We start from the raw sequence: 17,013 nt of genomic DNA, 5'->3' as shown, positions 1-17,013 counted from the left end.
AGAAGAGGAACCATCTTGGGACTTTCCCTTGCGGTGGTTCTTTGAAGAATCCTTCCTCTTCTTGCCCCTTCCCTACCCAATAGCCAAAATAGGAGTAGCGGGTGGATTAGGAGTTGGTGCAACAGACTTGTCCTTGAGGTTTCTCTCAGCAGTCCTTAGCAGCCCTTGGAGTTTGCTCAGGGTGACCTCATCCTTGTTCATGTGGTAGGTCATCCTAAATTGGTTGTAGCATGAGGGCAAGGAGTGAAGAACAATGTCGATAGCCAAATCTTCCCCAAAGTTGACATTCAACTTGCGAAGACGATCAACATACCTTTGCATCTTTTGCAAGTGCACAGTTAGAGACTCTCCACTTCCCATTTTAGCAGTGATCATATTCGTTATGATCTCATATCGCTCTTGCCTCGCGCTTTGGTGGTTTCTCTCCATCAAGTCTAGATGCATCTCATAAGGATACATGTCCTCATAGGATTTTTGGAATTCGGAGTTCATCGTGGCTATCATGATGCAATGGACTTTCATTGCATCACACTCATGGGTCTCAAAGACAGCCATTTCTTCGGGAGTAGTAGTTTCTGGATTGATCTTCTCGAGCTTCTCATCGAGAACAGACTCTTTGTCCTCGTAACGCACGATCATGCGAATGTATCTTATCCATTCGCTAAAGTTCGATCCGTTAAAAGTCACTTTTTGACAAAGTCTCATTAGTGTGAATGAGCTAGCAGCAACGTTGTTCGCGTTAGACATCTACAAATAGAAAGGAAACAAAGTTTGATTAGAGTTAAGTCCCTAATTAACACCTAAAATAAAAATTAGGCCTAATACCCAACAACATTATTTACACATTAGAAAAGGGATGCTGTAATCCAACATGCAAATAATTTGGCGGTAAGTGAATGACGATTCACTAATTCTTCACCATGAAAAACATAAGCTTTAGTTTTAAATGTATTGAGAATTCCTAGATTTCTTTGAGATTCATTGAACCTTTCAATGGCATGTTTAAATCTCGATCTGCTCCTCTAGTTTGTGACTGGGATACCGAGGATCACAAAGCGGGTGTGAATAACCATGCAAATCTACATGGTGCCTTCATTGTTACAGTCACCTATTCGATGTGCCGGTAAACCACACACGCTCCATCGAACTATGAAAAACAATGAATCACCCTTTGCCACCTTTCCTTAGAACCAATTAGTGTACCGGTTAACCACACACGCTCCACTAACATCTTAACAAGGGTGCAAAGTGTAATTTCATGGGACTTCATCAATTCACTTTTCCTAAAGTAACTAAGATTGGGATTTTGTGAAACACGTTTAGTTACTTTATATAGATTCATTATACTTATGAATGAGGAGAGGATTTCCCTATCCTACCCATTTGGCTAACGGCCCTCCACCAGTCAAGCAAGCGGTGGGTGTGAGTGTACATCCATTAAGCGTCATTTTATAGGCAACAATCTTATACCCACCTTATAGACCGGCTTCATGAATGAGGCCTACTAACGGTAAAATTAGCATTTTAAATTATATATATATATATATATATATATATATATATATATATATATATATATATAGTAAGCTTGTAATAATATAATAGTATAGTGTTGAATTTTAAACTTGTAAAATTCTAGGTTTGGAAATTTAAATTATTCAAATTAAACTTTTAATCACAAAACTAAAATTTCAAAACTTGAGGACAAGTTTTAAACTTTTTTCAAAACATAAGGATCAAATAGCAAATAATAAAAATCAACTAATTAGATTATCTCAATTTGATCTTATTCAATATTACTTGTAAGACAATTCACCAATTTAATTCAAATAATCAATTATTATCATATAAGGAAATTATTATTCAACTAATTGGTAATTATCTTTTGTTTGGTCAAGAATATAGTCATATATATGATTAAAATCGGATTTTAATGACCCAAAACAGTTAAGGCAAGTATCCTCAAGTAAAACAACAAGAAATCCTGAAACTACCTCCAACTGACGCTCGAACTCGCCGAGTTCCACTATGGACTCGCCGAGTTGGAGCTACTTGTCGAGTCCATAATGGAAATCGCCGAGTTCATTGAACAGAATCACAAAAATCGAATTTTTCAAGCAACAAGCAATCAACCAATGCATCAATTCAATAGAAATCAATCAAAGCTCTGATACCACTGATGGGTTTGAGCCATAAGAACTTTCCTATGTGCACATGCAAACCCTAATGCTTGGATCTAGGTTTCCCTAATTGAACATGCAATGTATCCAAGGCTTAAAATTCTAAATCTAGTGTAAACAATTGAATCATATCATATAAAACATATCTAGAAGAATACCTTGGGTTGCTTGCTTGAGACTTCTTGATCTTGGAGCTTAGAGTCACAATTGTCACTCTCTAATGGCTTACAAACACCAACTAGCAAGAGGATGATCTTGAGAGACAGAGAGAGCGGAGGTTAAGAAATCAGCTCTAGGGTTTCTTGCTTTGCATGAATGCCGATTTCCCTCACCCAAGGGATCTATTTATACTATGAGCTATTAGGGTTTCACCCTTAACCCTAATTGAATAACGTAGGCCCTAAGAAATCAAAAGATCCTCCTAGATATTAGGCATGGACAATTTTAAGGTCTCTTAACCCTAAAATCCGTCCACCCTTATATCCATAAGGATACATAGCCCAAAACACAACTATCACACATTTGACAGTTTATGCCCCTCTATTCAATTAATCTCTTTAAGTCACCAAATTAATTCTTAATTAATATATGACTTATATCAATTAAATAATATTATTATTCCTTTAATATATTATTCTCATAATATATTAACAATAATATCTCTTCTCTCTTTACAAATCATCCTGTTAAGTTGCTATGGTGAAGGCAACCCAAAAGGACCATGCACAACCGGGTCAATTACTTACCAAATTTAGTTACAACCTTAGACACTAATCCAACAGCCTTTAGGACATCTATTGTTGAGGAAACTCCTTTGCAGTAGTGTCCGTCCCGATGAAAATTCGTAGACTGGGTCCCTCGTGATAGTTGTTGTTTTAGGGATGTAAAATGAGGATAACGGGAATGGGTAATCGGGTTATTGTTGGTTGGTGAAATTAAATATAATTATTTATTATGGGTTAAACACCCTATATGCTCACCAGGCTCCCAAGCCTGACCCACTCAGTTTCTTTGTATTACAGGTAGTGGCGCGGGAGCATAAGTTGGAGAACTTGTGAAGATATTTTTGTTTATAGACCAGTAGTTGTATGTAACTGTGCAAGGTCTATGTTGTACTGTTTATGCTTTCAGTCTGTATCGGAACATGACATCCCAAGTTTTGTTATATAATGAAAATATATTTCTTTAAGAAATGCTTTGATAAACTTTATTTTACCATATTGTGTTTTCGGAACAAATTCCACAACTCTTTTAAATCAATGGATTTACTCTGAAATTATTTTAAAAGCATAAATGAAACCGGTCTTTTTTGACCGTGATTTTTGGGATGTCACAACTCGGCAATACCAACTTTTGAAGTTCTGCCTGTACCTACTCGATTTGCTGCCTTGCAGCACCCACAGTCCACCACGTGTCACGCTGGCATATGAGGATTGTTAACCAGACCTGGGCGTGGCGCACACCTTGTCTATACACGGCACGCCTATCCTAAAAATACCCTATAAATAAATCTCCTTGCTTCATTTGATCCCCACACTATTTTTATTCATTTTCTCGAAGTTCTCTCGATTTTAGACCATTTTCCATTAAGTTTTATACATTCCGGAAAAGCCAGGGGTGGACGCAGGATTTCACAGGAAAGTCAGGGGTTGAACAATAGTAGAAGAAATTAAATTTATTTTTCCACTGCGGACGGAAAAAGTCAGGGTTGTCGGTGCCACCCTGGACCCCCTAAATCCGCCCTTGGGAAAAGTCCTGTGATCCCTAAGTGCCCGATGTCTAGTAGTCATTAGGTCGGAGTTCTGCCAGTGCAATTTCCAGACTTTTGTCAAGGAAATATCTGTAAGTTAAATTACACTTATCCTGATTTAAAGTGTAGTTTATATTTATAGTCATAATCGTCGTTATGAGTCCATAAATAATAATTATCAACAATTCCATGTCATTATACTAATTGATCTACTTACGGGAGAGCTGTCTAGAATGGTCATATTGGCTTGGTTGTTAGATTTAAGAAAGGCTATACGTTGAAATGGTCATGCCTCCTAACTTTCTTGTCTGGCTGATCCTTATTTGATAAAACTCTTAGTATTTATTGGGATCATTGAGGAATCTAAACCATTATGATAATGGTTTTATAAGTTGTGAAACTGGACTAAGACTTAGCATTATGTACATTTAGGTCTTTTGGAAAAGTGTTAAGGCAAAGTGTTGCCATAACCTCAAGGCACCCTCTTTTTTCAGGTGAGTGTGTAGTTATTTTCAAGAGCATAACTTAATAAAATTATTTATTAAATGTTATTTGTATTAGTAGTACTCTATGCTACTTGTATAACTATAATAGTACTGCTTATTAGGAACTATGCTATAATCAGAATTGCCTTTAGATATAATATGGATTAGTTATGGACTTATAAGAGGTACTTAATTCTAAATAAGCTAGATATTGGTTAGGTCTCATTCTGATGGTAGAGTATGAGATCCGAGTGGAGTGTAGTAATCCTCCTCTTTCTTGGATGAACAGGAATGATGGGTCCATATCAGGCAACTGACAAGTATGTATGCGTCATTGACCAGAGTAAATGATAACACTTGACTATTCTAGGTAGTCTAGTGAATTACATTGTTAGTATGGACTTATAACTCATAAACGTAGGTAGAATGAGATACCATCTCTATCAATTACTCTGAACATTGGTTGCCTTAATATAAATTACACTGACCAATGACTCTCTTAGTTGTGTATTCAAGTAGTTGCTCAAACGATTTATCAGGTTGGGTGATTCCTCCAGATAATCATTGCTTTAGGATTTGTGAGAATCGGTTGGGCAGGGTGAGTATTCTTATATCAGATTATGCATATACTGTTTATTTTTAGGAATGCTATTTTGTATTATTATTAATATAATATAGGCTTGAAAACTCTATGCATCTCACCAGGTTTCTCAAACCTGACCTACTCATTTTATGTGCATCACATGTAGTGGCTATAAGGTTGTCAAAGTTTAGTTAGGATGCTAAGTGGAATGAAGAGATGTGTTGTAATAAGTAGTTTTAGGATCTTTTATATTTACGGTGTAATGCATGTTTGGATATGAACGATGACGTAGAGTCGAAAGTAGTTGTCAGTAGTTGAAAGTTGTGTTTTTATGTTTCGAGTCTATAAATAGAGAAAGTTTAATGACTTTCGTTATCGTATCTATTTACAAGGCATTTTCAAGTCCCGCATTATATAAAGTAGGTCTTGTATTTTTTGGTATATGATGTACCCTATAAATAGGGTAAGTACTTTGGGGTTAGAGTAACGAACACTCTTAGAAATTTTCTTGTACTTGAATACCTTTGTACTTTTCCTTACATATACTAAGCTAAAAAAATCTTATTTAGATCTTGGTGTTCTTTACTACTTTCTTTGATTCAATTGATTCAAACACATTTTCAAACACTCTTCAGATGAGATCCTTGAAAGTTTTAATAAAATGAAACAACTTTTGATATTTCAAAAAAAATGTTTTATTTAACTGAGAATTTCCGCATCTTAATTTATTAAAGCGTAAAGAAAAAGTTTTAGTTGATTCTGAAAAACGGGGATGTCATAGGATCTTATCCTATAAACATACAGACATACCTTGTATTTAATAGAACAACTAACAATTTTTCTCACTATCTGAAAAAATAAATTAATAAATGAAATAACAAAGCTACTATCACATGATAAACTACAAATAATTTAAAGTGTACATACAATGTGCTGAGTCAAAAATAATATATAACGTGTAACAACTAACAATATTTCTACCAAGTAAGGTCTTAATTTAAACTGTTTAATCATCATCATTGTCTTCAAACTCTTCTTCTTCACCTTCTTCTTGAAATTCATCATTCTCATCATTAGTGATTTGCATAAATTTATTGGTTTATGTTACTACTTACTAGGCACATATGTTCACTATTAGTTACTTCATTAAGTAACTCAAAATATTCATCAAACTGAAAGCGCCTATGTGCTTTAGTGTTTCCATATTCTAGGACTTCCATTTTAGCTTTGGTGGCTTCATGTACTCCTCGTGGTTTTGTCTTAATAACCATCCACAAATCTTTTATTTCATTTTTCATGGCAGGGTATGGTGTATAAAAACACTTTATTTTGTCTGTGATGTCAAGAAGAATGAGTCGTTAGCTTGAAGTCGAGACTTGGGTTTAACATCAACCAACTTGTTTTTGTTAACTACCACAACAAAAATATTTGAATCACATAAACAATCTAATAATTTAACCTAAATAATCTAACAAATCAACCCTAATAATATAATAGATCAGCAATCCCACCCATTTATGAATTCTTAACCTAATATATTTAACCATGTTTAATGTTGAAGGTGTCCAAATTCATTATCAAAGTGCTAGAAATTGTATTTTGGTCATTTTAATGTAATATGTCACAATTGGCATTTCCTTTGAAGGTCATATGAAAATGGTGATCTTTGGAAAAAAAAATACTATTAAGTAATCTACTTTTGAACTTAAATGGCACGACTTTTTAATATTTAAATTTCGGGAAAATGACTCTTGAGGGTAATTAACTTTTGCGTTTGAACTCATTTGGTCTATTTTCTTTTTTTTGGATTCAATATACCATCGAACTTGTTGTTGGTGTTTACCATAGCCCTTTTGACCGACTTTTGACCTGTGATAGTTGGTCAAAGGGTTATGGTGAGCACAAACAACAAGTTCGATGGTATATTGAGTACAAAAAAGGAAAGGGACCAAATGAGAACAAACGCAACAGTTGGTTACCCTCCTGATTCATTTTCCCTTTACTTATTTACAACAAATCTCACATCATCTCCTAGTGATATTAATGACTTTATGAGATTCATTCTTGCTTCTTTTCAAAACATAACCTATGAAAAGGACATTATTCATACATGTACAACTTTGCAATGCACTTGAATATTTATTAGGGGAATCTTGACTAAGCAGACGCATTTCATGACTACATTTACATTTGCAATCAAATGATTTATCGTATCATGGATTCTAGACAAGTCTACAAACGAGTGGAATCACAAGTGCTATGATTTTTGAGTTTACTTAGCTTTAAGATCGAACTCATGGGATTAAATACAACATCAATATGTACAATATTAAGGTGACGTGTCTACAAAAGCAGCATGATATTGTACATATTGATGTTGTATCTTATCCCATGAGTTCGATCTTAAAGCTAAGTAAACTCAAAAATCACAGCACTTGTGATTCCACTCGTTTGTAGACTTGTCTAGAATCCATGATACGATAAATCATTTGATTGCAAATGTAAATGTAGTCATGAAATGTGTCTGCTTAGTCAAGATTCCCCTAATAAATATTCAAGTGCATTACAAAGTTGTACATGTATGAATAACGTCCTTTCGTAGGTTATGTTTTGAAGAGAAACAATAATGAATCTCATAAAGTTATTAATATCACTAGGAGATGATGTGGGATTTGTTGTAAATGAGTAAAGGGAAAATGAATCAGGAGGGTAACCAACTGTTGCGTTTGTTCTCATTTGGTTCCTTTTTTTTTTTTTGTACTCAATATACCATCGAACTTGTTGTTTGTGTTCACCATAACCCTTTGACCGACTATCACAGGTCAAAAGCCGGTCAAAAGGGCTATGGTAAACACCAACAACAAGTTCGATGGTATATTGAATACAAAAAAAAGGGACCAAATGAGTACAAACGCAAAAGTTAATAACCCTTAATAGTCATTTTCCCTTAAATTTCAAATGTGATATATGCATAGATGACCATTTGTTACAAAAAGAGAATATTTTTTTTCAAATAATTTGGAATTAAAATGAAGAAGTCGTGGTCACTAAAGTAGTATCTTCATGAGAAAATTTTATAGGACCATATGCTCATGGCATTGTAATTCAACATCTAGACAGTAATTCAACATCTAGACATTGATTGCATTAGCTTTCTAAATGAAATTTGGAGTTGACAACTTGACACGCCAAAGAATCCGTAGAAAAAAATCTCCTAGATACGAATTCATATATAGTAATTATGAGGCTGCAAAATTAAAACCAAAACAATGAGATTTTTATAGATGTACGAAGATTTTTGCAGATCTCCGTTTACAAATATCATGACTATATTGGTAAATTTGTTAATTTTCATTTAAATTTTGAAAAGTAATTTGTCAGATTAGTCCAATTTGCGTTATTCTTCATAAAATAACAATATAAAACATAAATTAACTTCGAAATTGATGCAAATTAATTTTAAAATGTTAACCATAGAAAATAAATAAACCGAGTTGGGTTTGGTTGGAAGTTAACTAAAAGAAAAAGTAAAATTAGTGTCGTCCATAACCACTTTGTAAGATGAAAATTTTCTGTCGGTGACTTGGTTTTGATCCAAAGTCTGAGAAAGAGACAACTACATTATTTTCAACAACCTTTTATTTTTTTAATATTATATATTTATTAAAAATGTTTACTTTCATTTTTCATTATACATATTACATACAAACGTCTTCAAATTTACTAGAAAATTAATCCATAATAATAATAATATGTTGCTTTCGTGTCGTTAGCGATTTCTACATCGCCATTAACAGCTGGACATCTTGCAGACACTCTCTCTGCATCTATATAAATATTTATGTAAAGATACTCAACAGGCCCTTGTGCTTCTCTTATGCTCTTCGATCTATACTCCATTATCACAGATCCCTAAGTACTTCCTTCCGGCTCAGATTTGATCTGCTAACTCCATTGATGTCCGATTGGGTTTGACTCTCTTGGTCTATGTGCCGTCGGTTGCGATATATGCGAGATCTTCTGAGGTAAGAATGTTTTGCATCGATTTTATCTATTAGGAATTACACTACTGTAGGTAGTCTAATTAGTTATTACAATTGAAATCTTGGATGTCGGTGTATGATAGAGATTTGAAATCATAGTGTGGCTTCCTTTTCGGGATGCTTGATTTTCAAGTTGCGTTTAGTGAGGAAGGGAACTGAAGTTTGATTTTCTTTACCAGGTGATCACACGTACAGATCCGTGGTTATGGTTGCTGGCTGCGACTGATTCCTGATATTTTTAATCGATTGATTGCTCTTCTAAGCTAGAGGAGATGGAATCGGAAGGAGAGACCGGGGTAAGTAATAATCATGTACTGTACTTACTGATTTCACATTTTTAGGTCAATTGCTTCGAATTTTTCTGATCTGGATTTTTATTTGAACACCTGAAAACATGTTATTAAATCCATCTCAGTTTCACATTAGTTCGTGTTTGATCTATAATCAACTTATGTCCCCGATTCCATCACCATCACTCTGATCCACAAGAACAATTTACTGTTCTGACGTTCGGATTGTGCAGGGGACGTCTATGAAGAATGTCGGTGGTCAGGTTTGCCAGATCTGTGGTGATAATGTTGGCACCACAGCTAAAGGAGACCCTTTTGGTGCCTGTGATGTTTGTGCATTCCCAGTTTGCAGGCCTTGCTATGAATACGAGCGCAAAGATGGCAATCAATCTTGCCCTCAATGCAAAACTAGATACAAACGACATAAAGGTTTTGATCTACATTTTTCATGATTTCTCAATATAAATCTAAGTTACCTTTAATCACTTTCATGTTACATTTCTATCTCATTATAAATCTAAGCTACCTTTAATTGCTTCATCACAGGAAGCCCTGCTATTCCTGGAGACAAAGAGGAGGATGTTGACACTGATGAAGAAACTACTAACTTCCCCTTCTCTTCACAAACCCAAAGTGAGAAGCAGAAGACTGCAGAGCGAATGCTGAGCTGGCACATGACATATGGAAGAGGGGAAGATACTAATACTCCAAATTACGATAAAGAAGTCTCTCATAACCACATACCTTTACTCACCAGTGGACAAGAGGTACATACATATTACATCACTTGACTTGCTTTTTTTCATCCTATTCATGTCTACATTGTGGCAAATCTGTAATTTTGAGCATACTTTCCATATCTTGCTTGTTTTTCAGGTTTCTGGTGAGTTGTCTGCAGCTTCTCCACAACGCCTTTCAGTATCCTCACCTCCACCTGGTGGAGAAAGACTAACACATTCACTCCCTTATTCTGCATATGCGAATCAATCCCGTATGTCTTTTATCCCTTAATAATAACTCATAACCCACAAACTTTCCAACTTCTAAAAACATGGTTTTGTTTTGTTTGCAGCCAATGTTAGAGTTGTGGACCCCGTGAGAGACTACGGATCTACAGGCCTAGGAAATGTTGCATGGAAAGAGAGAGTTGATGGGTGGAAAATGAAACAAGACAAGAATGTAGTTCCAATGACAACAAGTCGCCCTGCTTCCGAAAGAGGTCAAGACATTGATGCCAATACAGATGTGTTAGTTGATGATTCATTGCTGTAAGTTCCCTTTTTTCTTTCTTGGTTTTTCACTTTTTCATCTCATCAAATATGAGATTTTAATCGATTGATTAATATAATATGATATGTTGTCTTTGTAAAGGAACGATGAAGCCAGACAACCACTTTCAAGAAAAGTATCCATTCCATCATCAAGAATAAATCCATACAGAATGGTCATTGTTCTTCGGCTAGTTATTCTTTGCATCTTTTTGCACTACCGAATAACAAACCCTGTGACAAATGCATATCCATTATGGTTACTCTCTGTTATTTGTGAGATTTGGTTTGCTGTTTCTTGGATTTTGGATCAGTTCCCTAAATGGCTTCCAATTAATCGTGAGACTTATCTTGATCGGCTATCCCTAAGGTAATATAAATGTATGAATGTATGATCTTGATACCCTTTTAAAGAAAGAAAGAAAAAACATGGATTAATTATTTATTTTGATAGGTATGAGAGAGAAGGGGAGCCATCACAACTAGCTGCTGTAGACATATTTGTGAGTACTGTGGACCCGTTGAAGGAGCCGCCACTTGTCACAGCCAACACGGTGTTGTCCATCCTGGCGGTTGACTACCCGGTTGACAAGGTGTCATGTTACGTGTCTGATGACGGGGCTGCCATGCTGTCGTTTGAGTCACTATCTGAAACATCCGAGTTTGCAAGAAAATGGGTTCCTTTTTGCAAGAAATACAACATTGAGCCACGTGCTCCTGAATGGTATTTCAACCAGAAGATTGACTACTTGAAAGATAAAATTCAACCAACTTTTGTTAAAGATCGAAGAGCTATGAAGAGAGAATATGAAGAGTTTAAAATTCGTGTAAATGGTCTTGTTGCAAAAGCTCAGAAAGTTCCTGATGAAGGTTGGATTATGCAGGATGGAACTCCTTGGCCTGGAAATAACACTAGGGATCATCCAGGAATGATTCAGGTTAAATTAATAATCTCTTTAATCATTTTTACTTTTTTTTTTTTTTTTTTTTTTTTTTTTTTTTTACGATAATTCAGGTCTAAATTAAGTTATAAATATATTTTTTTTCTTCAGGTTTTCTTGGGTCAAAATGGAGGGCTTGATAGTGAGGGTAATGAGTTGCCAAGATTGGTTTATGTTTCAAGAGAAAAACGTCCAGGTTTTCAACATCACAAGAAAGCTGGTGCCATGAATTCCCTTGTGCGTAATTTTACACAAATGCAATTCAAGTTTTAATCTTTTTGACATATGTATATATGTGGCTTATATAGATGGATTTGAATCCTGTTGATTGCAGGTTCGAGTATCTGCAGTTCTTACAAATGGCCCCTTTTTGTTGAATCTTGATTGTGATCATTACATTAACAACAGTAAGGCTATTAGAGAAGCTATGTGTTTTATGATGGATCCAAATCTTGGAAAATACGTATGTTATGTACAGTTTCCACAGAGATTTGATGGTATTGATAGAAACGATCGATATGCTAACAGAAACACAGTGTTCTTTGATGTGAGTTCTTTCATCTTACTTGATCTTTTTAATCTATATTTCTTCATACTTATGCATTTGACTTAACTGTTTAATTTGTTTGAATAGATTAACTTGAGAGGTTTAGATGGGATTCAAGGTCCAGTTTATGTGGGGACTGGATGTGTGTTCAATAGAACAGCTTTATATGGTTATGAACCTCCACTTAAGCCTAAGAAGAAGAGAGAAGACGGCTTCTTTTCTTCTTGCTTTGGTGGATCACGAAAGAAGAGTTCCAAATCAAGCAAAAAGGGATCAGATAAAAAGAAGTCAAACAAAAACGTTGACCCCACTGTGCCTATATTCAACCTGGAAGATATAGAAGAAGGGGTTGAAGGTATGTGTATCATGATCTTGTTATATACTTCTTCCATTTTCTTGATTTGGTTCATTTTTTTTTTCTTTTTAATATAGTTTTCATTTGCTTGATCAGGTGCTGGATTTGATGATGAGAAATCATTGCTTATGTCACAAATGTCGCTTGAAAAAAGATTTGGACAATCGGCTGTGTTTGTTGCATCTACACTTATGGAAAATGGAGGCGTCCCTCAATCTGCAGCACCTGAAACTCTGTTGAAAGAAGCGATTCATGTCATCAGTTGTGGTTATGAAGACAAAACAGATTGGGGAGCTGAGGTAAAATATAAAAAAATAAAAATAATAAATCATATTTGTTCTTGATTCCAAAAAAAATAAAACGCGATTTTCAATTGTGGAAACTGTTGATAATGTGCAGATAGGATGGATTTATGGATCGGTGACGGAGGATATTCTGACGGGATTTAAGATGCATGCTCGTGGATGGCGGTCGATATACTGCATGCCACCACGGGCAGCCTTCAAGGGTTCCGCCCCTATCAATCTTTCCGATCGTTTAAACCAAGTGCTCCGGTGGGCTTTGGGATCGGTGGAAATTCTTTTCAGCAGACATTGTCCTATATGGTACGGATATAATGGAAGACTCAAATGGCTGGAAAGATTTGCCTACATCAACACCACCATCTACCCCATCACTTCCATCCCTCTTCTCATCTACTGTACTCTTCCCGCCGTCTGTCTTCTCACCGGAAAGTTCATCATCCCACAGGTAAAAAAAGAATTCCACACTTACATGACGATGTGCACACAACCTGTTTGATGATATGCCACAGAGATTAATTAATTAGTTCTTTGATTTTTTTTTTTATAATTGCAGATCAGTAACCTTGCGAGTTTATGGTTTATATCCCTCTTTCTTTCCATCTTTGCCACCGGTATTCTTGAAATGAGGTGGAGCGGTGTCGGAATCGATGAGTGGTGGAGGAACGAGCAGTTTTGGGTTATCGGAGGTGTCTCCGCCCATTTTTTTGCAGTGTTTCAAGGTTTGCTAAAAGTACTTGCAGGTATCGACACTAATTTCACAGTGACATCAAAGGCGTCAGATGAAGATGGTGATTTTGCTGAGCTGTATTTGTTCAAATGGACGACGCTTTTAATCCCACCGACGACTCTCCTAATCGTGAACTTGGTCGGAGTGGTGGCCGGAATATCTTACGCCATCAACAGTGGTTACCAGTCGTGGGGTCCACTTTTTGGTAAACTTTTCTTTGCGTTTTGGGTGATTGTACATCTTTACCCCTTCCTCAAGGGTCTTATGGGGAAACAAAATCGCACCCCCACCATTGTTGTTGTGTGGTCTATTCTTCTTGCTTCCATTTTCTCTCTCCTTTGGGTCCGAATTGATCCCTTCACCACTAAAGTTACTGGCCCTGATGTCACCTATTGTGGAATTAATTGTTAATTTACACTTTTACTACTAGTATTTTTTTTCTTTTTTTATTCAAGACACTCGATACATATATTTATTTTTTTTTACAATTTTGTATGCTTGTTGGAATTTGTAATTCGGAAAAAACTTTTATAATTGTAATTTCCAGTTTTATTATTTGTAATACACTCTCACAAGTCACGGGATATATTGTTTCATATATATATATATGTGGTTATTTATTACTTGAGTTGTGTAGATTAAAGATATTTTATCTGAATCAATTTGGACCTTAGAATCTGAGAACAAGACAAAGAAGATACCATTTTTTTTATCTTGTTTATGTATATATATAAATCAGAATTGTTATTCATAATATAGCTTTGAAGCGTTGAAACGCCATGATTGAGGTTATGGCTATGTCTGCAAATGCAAAATCATGTCCATGTTTTGGATTGTTTTTAGAGGGTAAATGTAGTCTGAAAATGAAGAAAAACCAAGTGGGGATGAGAAAACATAAGAATTCAAGAAAGATTAGGAAAACAATCGTTAATGAACTTGGTGGGCAGTATGAAGAGGTCTTTAATGACGTTAAATTGGTAACTTCTTTTTTCTTTTTTCACACACATACACACAAACACATTAATGGAGTTTGTTGAGGAAAAAAAATGGTTATTTGGGTGCAGGAATTAAGGAATTGTTTCACAGCGAAAGCTGTTAGAACTGTTCTTTATCAACTGTATGAGATGAATCCTCCTCAATATATCTGGCTACACAAGCAAGTGTTTCTTCTTCTTCTTCTTCTTCTATAATCATATGTTATGTTTTGTTCCTTAAAATGTTTCAAGTTTGTTTGATTGATTTCAAGTTGTTGATTTGCAGTTTCATTGCTGAAAATGATCCTGCAGATGGGAAACGATTTCTTCGGATTCTTGCAAAGGCAATTTTTTTTAAAAAAAATTCAACAAGTTTGAGATGAATATTCAACATGTGGGAAGTAAAAAGTTGATATTAATTTTCTATTTTTTAGGAATATCAAGATCTTGCTGAAAGAGTGATGATAACGCGTCTTCACCTATATGGAAAATGGATTAAGGTAATATAATCGTTTTTTAATTGCTTATTGGAGAAAAAGATAATAATATATTATATTATTACATGGTAATGGTGATGTATGTAGCAATGCGATCATGGTGAAATATACAAAGAAATTTCGGATGAAAACTTGGAGTTGATGAGGGAAAGACTCTTGGAAACAATTGTTTGGCCTGCTGCTGATGAAAAAACTACCGACTAATTTCAACACTTGGTAAAAAAAAATTATAATTGAGTTTGTAGAAATTGTAAATAAATGATGAAAATTTGTTAAGGAAATATTTTGAAGTTTAAGAAGAGAATATATATGGGTCAATTTTAATTCGAGCTTTGACTTCTAAATAAATACTTACAGTTTATCGCTTGAAGTCTTAAATTTCCATCCTTTATACATGTAAATAAACGCTTCTAGGAAATTAGGAGTTTCGTTTCTGAAGATTTAGTTGGTATTAAATTGATGGAGATTAACATTTTGTTGCTGTCATTATATGGAAACAATATGTAATATGCGGAAATTTTATTATTTATGTAATATGCAATTTGATTAGACATAATTTACCAATTATATAAGATTATATTTCTGGTTGTGAAAAAAAACAATTTCTACATGTTTACAACCCTACATGTAAAAAAAAAAAAAAAAACTAATTTATAAAAACGGAAGAATCTTAAATAAACATAAACCAAAACGAATATATAAAAAAGTTGTAAAAAATAACTTTGTGAAAACTGTTTTTTTTAAAACATCATCTTAATAAAAAAGTAGTTTATAAGTTAGCTTTTTAAAAAGCTACTTACACTAACTTTTTAAAAAACTACTTACACTAGTTTTTTAGAAGATTTTTAAAAATTTTCAAATAAACCGCTTAATTAATTTTCTAAGCATATTCTTTAAAATATCATTTTATATATTTTAGTTAATTTTACCAAATATCAATTTTTATCAGTTAGTTTTTTATTTAACAACTAAATTTTCCGTTATCAGTTACCTTTTCAGCTAACTAGTATGTCAAACATAATCTAAATCTCCTTACAAAAACATCGTAGAAAAGCTATGAACAATAGCTAAAATTGTTAAAAAGTTTCACGACATTGTAAATTATTAGTATTAATAATATCACACCTAACACAAAGGTTATACAACTTACCATTTGGAGGGTTTTTTTTTCCTTCTAATACTCATCCAGGTTTAGTCCGTAAAGGAACCTTCATGAGCTTCTAAAATATCTTTTAGACCATGATCAATGCCCCAGTTGGTCATATACATGTGACCCGCTATCAAAAAAAGAATTGCAATAGCTAAATGATTGGTGTGATGTATCAGTTAGCCATAGACCTCCAGTTACTGGGTCTAATCCTCCACGAAAAGCAAGAAAGTCTGCATATTTTGACCAATTCAAGGTTAAAAATGGGGTTGCTCCCTCGGCAAAACTGGGATAAAGTTGAGCCAAAAGATCCCGATTCAAGATAAATTCATTATATTCCATTCATATCCCAATTCATTATATTGGCAAAATTAGGATAAAATTGAGCCAAAAGATCTCAATTCATTTTTATATCTAACTTCGTCATCTCTTTTGACCAATTGTAACTTCTGTTTTGAATATTTGATTTAAACGATTCTGAAAAGACTCAAAATAAATGCTAATCTAAAATTATTAAATAAGTTAGTGCATATCTTGATTTTTTATTGACTTTTTTCGAATGAGGTAAGATCCAGTGAATCGGAAACAATTAATTAAGGATAAAAAACTTTTTTTTTTATGGAACATACATATCAATATGCGTGGATAATACATTTCCTTCCACTTCAAGCTCCTATGTTAATAGGGTTGGGATTTCTTCTTTTTCAGATGGCAACAAAAAGTCTTCGTCGTATGTGGTTTTTTCAGAGTGTTTTATTGTTAAGTATAGTCATGATTTTTTCCATGAATCTGTTCAGCAAATAAATAACAATTATATCTATCAATATGTATGGTCTTGGATTATCAATAATGATTTTTCTTTAGAATTTGGATACTTGATCGATCAACTTACTTCTATTATGTTAATATTAATCACTACTA

General features: G+C 34.3%; 2 protein-coding genes across 2 annotated transcripts; both read left to right on the top strand.

The window, feature by feature from the left end:
* Positions 1-8,797: 8,797 nt before the first annotated feature.
* On the top strand, positions 8,798-14,097 carry LOC145041626 (cellulose synthase A catalytic subunit 3 [UDP-forming]-like). The gene is made up of 14 exons (XM_078989762.1): positions 8,798-9,023; positions 9,221-9,337; positions 9,565-9,760; positions 9,878-10,098; positions 10,208-10,322; positions 10,404-10,599; positions 10,703-10,969; positions 11,054-11,537; positions 11,652-11,777; positions 11,875-12,087; positions 12,175-12,442; positions 12,539-12,741; positions 12,842-13,192; positions 13,301-14,097. The coding sequence occupies exons 2-14, from the start codon at positions 9,314-9,316 to the stop codon at positions 13,883-13,885; spliced, it is 3,249 nt and encodes a 1,082-aa protein (XP_078845888.1). The 5' UTR covers positions 8,798-9,023; positions 9,221-9,313; the 3' UTR covers positions 13,886-14,097.
* Positions 14,098-14,219: 122 nt separating this feature from the next.
* On the top strand, positions 14,220-15,271 carry LOC145041627 (chaperonin-like RbcX protein 2, chloroplastic). The gene is made up of 5 exons (XM_078989764.1): positions 14,220-14,451; positions 14,539-14,630; positions 14,735-14,792; positions 14,883-14,948; positions 15,033-15,271. The coding sequence occupies exons 1-5, from the start codon at positions 14,254-14,256 to the stop codon at positions 15,147-15,149; spliced, it is 531 nt and encodes a 176-aa protein (XP_078845890.1). The 5' UTR covers positions 14,220-14,253; the 3' UTR covers positions 15,150-15,271.
* The last annotated feature ends 1,742 nt before the right edge of the window (positions 15,272-17,013 follow it).

This window comes from Lactuca saligna, chromosome 4 (assembly GCF_052625555.1).
Source record: "Lactuca saligna cultivar CGN05327 chromosome 4, ASM5262555v1, whole genome shotgun sequence".
NCBI classification, from domain to species: domain Eukaryota; kingdom Viridiplantae; phylum Streptophyta; class Magnoliopsida; order Asterales; family Asteraceae; genus Lactuca; species Lactuca saligna.
The sequence above is the reverse complement of the archived record's forward strand: the minus strand, read 5'-3'. Positions and strand labels throughout refer to the sequence as shown.

Excerpts from the sequence above, each read along its gene's own strand:
- LOC145041626 (XM_078989762.1), top strand. The coding sequence starts at position 9,314 with ATGGAATCGGAAGGAGAGACCGGG. Across the intron at positions 10,099-10,207 it reads TACTCACCAGTGGACAAGAG|GTTTCTGGTGAGTTGTCTGC; the intron begins GTACATACATAT and ends CTTGTTTTTCAG. Across the intron at positions 11,778-11,874 it reads CTGGTGCCATGAATTCCCTT|GTTCGAGTATCTGCAGTTCT; the intron begins GTGCGTAATTTT and ends TGTTGATTGCAG.
- LOC145041627 (XM_078989764.1), top strand. The coding sequence starts at position 14,254 with ATGATTGAGGTTATGGCTATGTCTGCAAATGCAAAATCATGTCCATGT. Across the intron at positions 14,631-14,734 it reads CAATATATCTGGCTACACAA|TTTCATTGCTGAAAATGATC; the intron begins GCAAGTGTTTCT and ends GTTGATTTGCAG. Across the intron at positions 14,793-14,882 it reads TTCTTCGGATTCTTGCAAAG|GAATATCAAGATCTTGCTGA; the intron begins GCAATTTTTTTT and ends TCTATTTTTTAG.